The sequence below is a fragment of the Macaca mulatta genome, chromosome X, assembly GCF_049350105.2.
Source record: "Macaca mulatta isolate MMU2019108-1 chromosome X, T2T-MMU8v2.0, whole genome shotgun sequence".
NCBI lineage: Eukaryota > Metazoa > Chordata > Mammalia > Primates > Cercopithecidae > Macaca > Macaca mulatta.
The window spans coordinates 148,162,889-148,169,772 of NC_133426.1; the positions used below are offsets into that span (position 1 = coordinate 148,162,889).

The 6,884-nt window shown below is 53.7% G+C and overlaps 1 protein-coding gene across 1 annotated transcript; it reads left to right on the forward strand.

Moving 5' to 3' along the window:
• Nucleotides 1-152: 152 nt before the first annotated feature.
• On the forward strand, nucleotides 153-6,553 carry LOC106995345 (uncharacterized). Its single transcript, XM_015128333.3, has 4 exons — nucleotides 153-275; nucleotides 2,404-2,501; nucleotides 2,657-2,763; nucleotides 3,093-6,553. Exons 3-4 carry the CDS (start codon nucleotides 2,760-2,762, stop codon nucleotides 6,014-6,016), a joined length of 2,928 nt encoding a protein of 975 aa, XP_014983819.3. The 5' UTR covers nucleotides 153-275; nucleotides 2,404-2,501; nucleotides 2,657-2,759; the 3' UTR covers nucleotides 6,017-6,553.
• Nucleotides 6,554-6,884: the final 331 nt, after the last annotated feature.

Here is a 6,884-nt window from a genome sequence, read left to right on the forward strand (position 1 = left end):
GCAAGGCTTAGGGAGTGAGCAGGAAGGGCAGGAGCACATCCTGGAGGTGGGAAGGAAGGGATGGAAAGGAGGCTGACAAGTGGGGGGTGGTTGCTCCTCTGAGAGGAGGCCCCGCCCCACGCTAGCCCTGCTGTCAGTCCTGATCATCCCCGGCAGGGTTCCCGGATGTGCTTTCCGGCGTCCATCTTGGGAGGCTGAAGAACCTGAGGTATTTTGTGACGAGGCTCGTCTCAGGTCAGCAGAGGGAAGAGCCTTAAACTTATCCAGTTTTCAAGGTGAGGGCCCCGAAGGAGAACTGAGGGACCCCCCCCCACCACAGAGAGAAGCCGCCCGGCTTGCTGTACCCCTGCCGTAGGAGTTGTAGTTCGCGGAAAGGAAGATGGTAGCCGAGGGCTGAGGGACGGGTCCTCACGACAGAGGAAGGGAGGAGATGCCGGCCCGCTAGGGAATAAATAGGAAGACATTGAGGAGGACCAGGGGAACCCCCACCTCAGAGGATGGATTCCCGGAGATTCCCACCCTGCTCCTCCAATCAGCCCTCCTAGAGCTCCCCAGTCGGCTCAGGCTGAGCGGCCGCCCTCTTGTTGCTGGGTGAGGGGTGTAGGGGACGGGGAAGGGGAGGCCTTGTTCTGGGGGTCCCCTGGCAAGTCAGCACGGCAAGCTGCCTCCAGCCGGCAGAGGGAAGACTCCCAGACCCTGCTGGGGAGAAGAGTGAGGACTGAGGGGTCACATTGAGAGGTGACAACGTGCTATCTATCAGCCCTCGTGCTTGGCACTTCAGCCTCGGCGACCGCTCTGGCGGCATTCGAGGAACCCTTCAGCCCGCCACGGCACTGTAGGAGCCCCTCTCTGGACTGGCGGAGGCTGGAGCCGCCTCCCTCTGCTCACGGGGAGGTGTGGAGGGAGAGGCCCGGGGGGGAACCCAGGCTGAGTCCCGTGCTCGCGGTCCAGCCGAGTTCTGGCTGGCGCTGGCGTGGGCTTGGCAGGACCTGCACACGTAGCGGCTGGCAGGCACCTCCGGCCCAGAGCAGTGAGGGGCTTAGCACCCGGGCCAGCAGCTGCAGAGGGTGCCGGAGGCCGGCACAGTGCTCAGTTCTCCCCAGGCCTCAGCTGCCTCACTGCAGGGCAGGGCTTGGGACCTGCAGCCCGCCATGTTTGAGCCCCCACTCCGCAGTGGGCTCCCTGGTGGCCCGAGCCTCCCTGATGGGCGCCACCCCCTGCTCCATGGCGCCTGGTGCCATTGACTGCCCAAGGGGTGAGGATTGCAGGCGCCGCTCGGGACTGGCAGGCAGCTCCACCTACAGCCCCAGTGCAGGATCTACTAGGTGAAGCCAGCTGGGCTCCTGAGTCTAGTGGGGAATTGGAGAACCTTTATGTCTGGCTAAGGGATTGTAAATACACCAATCAGCACTCTGTGTCTAGCTCAGGGTTTCTAAATACATCAGTCATTACTCTGTGCCTAGCTCAAGGTTTGTAAATACACCAATTGGTACTCTGCATCTAGCTAACTTAGTGGGCACTTGGAGAACTTTTTTGTCTAGCACTCTGTCTGTAGCTCAAGGATTGTAAACACAGCAATCAGCACGCTGTCAAAACGGACCAATCAGCTATCTGTAAAATAGACCAAACCCTCTCTGTAAAATGGACCAATCAGCAGGATGTGGGTTGGGTCAGATAAGGAAAGCAGGCTGCCCAAGCCAGCAGTGGCAACCTGCTCGGTCCCCTTCCACACTGTGGTAGCTTTATTCTTTTGCTCTTTACAATAAATCTTGCTGCTGCTCAATCTTTGGGTCCACGTCGCCTTTAAGAGCTGTAACACTCACCACGAAGGTCTGCAGCTTGACTCCTGAAGCCAGCTGAGACCACAAACCCACTGGAAGAACGAACAACTCCAGATGTGCCACCTTCAAGAGCTGTAATACTCAACCTGAAGGTCTGTAGCTTCACTCCTGTCAGCGAGACCACAAACCCACCAGACAGAAGAAGCTCCAGACACATCTGAACGTCTGAAGGAACAAACTCCATACACACCATCTTTAAGAACTGTAACACCGCGAGGGTCTGTGGCTTCATTTTTGAAGTCATCGAGACCAAGAACCCACCAATTCCGGACACAACATGTGCATCAGAACAGACGTGAGGCCACCCGGATCACCCCCGTGGTAGAGTGCTGGGAGGTGGCTGCCACCTCATTACCTCCCACTGCTCTCAGCGCTGTGGAGTTTCACCTGAGGTTTTGCCTCAGGCCAGCAGAGTGGTGGGGGCCTGGCCCTGTCTGAGAACATGTGACAATGCTAATTGAATGCTGAGGGGGCCATGAACCTCAGAACTGTGGGACTCTGGGAGTCTGGCCAGTCCCAGCTGACGTCATAACTGGAGGGTCTCCCTCACTTCCTCTTGCAGGTGCTCCAGGAACCAGGAGTTGAAGACCTGGGTGTGAGGGACACATACATCCTAAAAGCACCACAGCAGAGGAGGCCCAGGCACTGCCAGGAGTCAAGGTGAGTGCACAGCCTGACTCTGTACCAAGGGCCCTACCCCCAGAAACAGGGCAGACCTGGCAGCACCCAGCCCATAGCCACCCACTGTCATTCCTGGTGCCTCAGACTCTGCCTGCCAGCTGTGCCTTGAGGTGCTTTCTCACATCCTCCTACAGGTTCCCAGGAGACAAACGCCCTAGGAAGACAGGTGACCTGTGAGGCCCTAGAGCACCACTGTAAGGGAAGAAGAGCTGTAAGCCGGCCTTTGTCAGAGCCATCATGGGTGAGTTTCTCAGCTGAGACCACTGGCACTGTCCCTCTCTCCCTCAGTCCTGTGGGATCCCATCATATCCATTCCTGCTCACACGTTTACCTGCTGCTCCTGAGCAATATTCATCATGCCTCTCTCTCCAAACATTCCATGCCCCAGCTTTGAGCAAGGCTTCCAGAAGCCAAATTTCATACTGGAGTTGGTAGATGCAGAGGATCCCCCACATGAGGGAGAGGAGGAAGCCTCCTCCATTTTCTCTTCCTCTCTCCATTTTTTATTCCCCTCCTCCTCCTCTTCTTCTTTCTCATCCTCATCCTCTTCTCTGATTCTGCGTTCTCCAGGGGACAAGGATATGACTGCTGCTGGGATGCCGAGTCTTCTCCAGAGTTCCGCAGAGAGTCGTCAGAGTCGTCCTGAGGGGGAGGACTCCCCGAGTCTTCTCCAGAGTCCTCCTGAGGGGAAAGACTCCCAGTCTCCTCTCCAGATTCCTCAGAGTCCTCCTGAGGGCGAGGACTCCCTGTCTCCTCACCAGATTCCTCAGAGTCCTCCTGAGGGGGAGGACTCCCTGTCTCCTCTCCAGATTTCCCAGAGCCCTCCTGAGGGTGAGGCCGTCCAGTCTCCTCTCCAGAATCCTGCGAGTTCCCTCTTCCCCTCCACTTTATTGAGTGTTTTCCAGAGTTCCCCTGAGAGTACTCAAAGTCCTTTTGAGGGTTTTCCCCAGTCTCCTCTCCAGATTCCTGTGACCTCCTCCTTCCCCTCCACTTTATTGCGTGTTTTCCAGAGTTCACCTGAGAGTTCTCAGAGTCCTTTTGAGGGTTTTCCCCAGTCTCCTCCCCAGATTCCTGTGAGCTCCTCCTTCTCCTCCACTTTATTGCGTGTTTTCCAGAGTTCCCCTGAGAGTTCTCAGAGTCCTTTTGAGGGTTTTCCCCAGTCTCCTCCCCAGATTCCTGTGAGCTCCTCCTTCTCCTCCACTTTATTGAGTCTTTTCCAGAGTTCCTCTGAGAGTTCTCAGAGTCCTTTTGAAGGTTTTCCCCAGTCTCCTCTGCAGATTCCTGTGAGCGCCTCCTTCTCCACTTTATTGAGGCTTTTCCAGAGTTCGCCTGAGAGTTCTCAAAGTCCTTTTGAGGGTTTTCCCCAGTCTCCTCCCCAGATTCCTGTGACCTCCTCCTTCCCCTCCACTTTACTGAGTCTTTTCCAGAGTTCCCCTGAGAGTTCTCAAAGTACTTTTGAGGGTTTTCCCCAGTCTCCTCTCCAGATTCCTCTGAGCTCCTCCTCCTCCTCCCCTTTACTGAGTCTTTTCCAGAGTTCCCCTGAGAGTTCTCAAAGTACATTTGAGGGTTTTGCCCAGTCTCCTCTCGAGATTCCTCAGAGTCCCACTGAGGGAGACAACTCCCAGTCTCCTCTCCATAGTCCTCGGAGTCCGCCTGAGGGGGAGGACTCCCTGTCTCCTCTCCAGATTCCTCCTGAGTGGGAAGACTCCCTGTCTCCGCTTCACTTTCCTCATAGTCCTCCTCAGGGGGAGGACTCCCAGTCTTCTCTCCAGAGTCCTATAAGCATCTGCTGCTCCTCTACTTCACTGAGTCTTCCCCAGAGTTTCCCTGAGAGTCCTCAGAGCCCTCCTGAGGGGCCTGCCCAGTCTCCTCTCTATAGTCCTCAGAGCCCTCCTGAGGGGATGGACTCCCAGTCTCCTCTCCAGAGACCTCAGAGTCCTCCTGAGGGAGAGGATTCCTTGTCTCCTCTCTACATTCCTCAGAGTCCTCCTGAGGGGGAGGACTCCCTGTCCTCTCTCCAGTTTCCTCATAGTCCTCCTGTGAGGGAGGCCTCCCTGTCTCCTCTCCAGATTCCTCCATGTCCTCCTGACGGGGAGGATTCCCAGTCTCCTCTCCAGACTCCTCAGAGTCCTCCTGAGTGGGAGGTCTCCTTGTCTCCTCTCCGCTTTCCTCACAGTCCTCCTCAGGGGGAGGACTCCCAGTCTTCTCTCCAGAGTCCTGTGATTATCTGCTCCTCCTCCACTTCACTGAGTCTTCCCCAGAATTTCCCTGAGAGACCTCAGAGACCCCCTGAGGGGCCTGCTCAGTCTCCTCTCCAGAAACCTCTCAGCTCCTTCTCCTACACTTTAGCGAGTCTTCTGCAGAGTCCTCATGGGAGTCCTCAGAGTCCGCCTGAAGGGCCTGCCCAGTCTCCACTCCAGAGACCTGTCAGCTCCTTCTCATCCACTTCATTGAGTCTTTCCCAGAGTTCTCCTGAGAGTCCTGAGAGTCCTCCTGAGGGGCCTGCGCAGCGTCCTCTCCAGAGTCCTGTCAGCTCCTTCTCGTCCACTTCATTGAGTCTTTCCCAGAGGTCCCCTGAGAGTCCTCAGAGTCCTCCTGAGGGGCCTGCCCAGTCTCCTCTCCAGAGTGCTGTGAGCTCCTTCTCCTCCACTTCCTTGAGCCCAGTCAGTGAAGAGTCCAGCAGCCCAGTAGATGAAGATACAAGCACCTCAGACACCTTGCTAGAGAGCGAGTCCTTGACAGACAGTGAGTCCTTGATAGAGAGCGAGCCCTTGTTCACTTATACACTGGATGAAAAGGTGGACGAATTGGTGCGGTTTCTTCTCCTCAAATATCAAGCGAAGCAGCCTGTCACAAAGGCAGAGATGGTGACAAATGTCATCAACAGGTACAGGGGCTACTTTCCTATGATCTTCAGGAAAGCCCGTGAGTTCATAGAGATTCTTTTTGGCATTTCTCTGAGAGAGGTGGACCCTGAGGACTCCTACGTCTTTGTAAACACATTAGAGCTCAGCTGTGAGGGGAGTGTGAGTGATGAGCAGGGCGTGCCCCAGAACCACCTCTTGTTTCTTGTTCTGAGTATCATCTTCATGAAGGGCACCTGTGCCTCTGAGGAGGTCATCTGGGATGTGCTGAGTGGAATAGGGGTGCGTGCTGGGAGGGAGCACTTTATCTTTGGGGAGCCCAGGGAGCTCCTCACTAAAGTTTGGGTGCAGGAACATTACCTAGAGTACCGGGAGGTGCCCAACACTGCTCCTCCACGTTACGAATTCCTGTGGGGTCCAAGAGCTCATTCAGAAATCAGTAAGAGGAAAGTAGTGGAGTTTTTGGCCATGCTCAACAATACCGTCCCTATTTCCTTTCCACCCTCATACAAGGAGGCTTTGAAAGATGTGGAAGAGAGAGCCCAGGCCATAATTGACACCACAGATGACTCCACTGCCACAGACAGTGCAAGCTCCAGTGTCGTGTCCCCCAGCTTCTCTTCTGAGTGAAGTCTGGGGTAGATTATTCCCTCTGAGTTTGAAGAGGCGGTTGAGTTTCTACGTGGTGGAGGGCTCGGGTGAGGCTGGGGAGAACACAGTGCTGTTTGCACTTCTGTTCCATATGGGTGGTTAAGGGATTTACCTGTTTTCCTTTGGGGTATTTTTCAAATGCTTTTCCTATTAATAACAGGTTTAAATAGCTTCAGAATCTTAGTTTACAAATATTAGTCACACATGTATTGCTGTTTATCTGGTTTAAGAGTAACAGTTTGATATTTTGTAAAAACAAAAACACACACAAACTCACCACATTGGGAAAACCTGCCTCATTTTGTGATGTGTCACAGGTGAATTTGGTATTGCTGTAGGAATTTTCTTGAAACTGTGAAGGAACTCTACAGTTAAATACTGGAACAAAGTAAAGGATTGTTAATACTTGCATTTCCTCAGGCCCTTTAGTTTGTTGTTCTTGAAAAGTAAAGATACATACCTGGTTTGCTTGGCTTATGTAAGAAAGTAGCAAAAAGTAAATTGTAATAAATAAAAGTGCCTGTGACTCCTTTATTTGATGACCATCATATCAGCATTTGCTCATAGAAGTTACCGTTAGTAGTGAAGTTACTATTAAAAGCAAGACTTATCCCTACCCCTAAAACGGTAGAGTGTAGCTACAGACGCCATATCAGGAATGTGGTAAGATTTTCTCTACAATCTAAAGAGTAAGTTTCAAAAGGAGTGGGGAGGTGAGACTCCAGATGGAGGCTTTGAGTAAAAAGGCTCTGAGCTAAGGCAGTTTTGGGCTTTGGGAAACTGCAGGTGCTTCTGTGGGAGCTGATTGTTATGAAGCTGGGTGGTGGCAGGGCCCAGATTCTCAGAA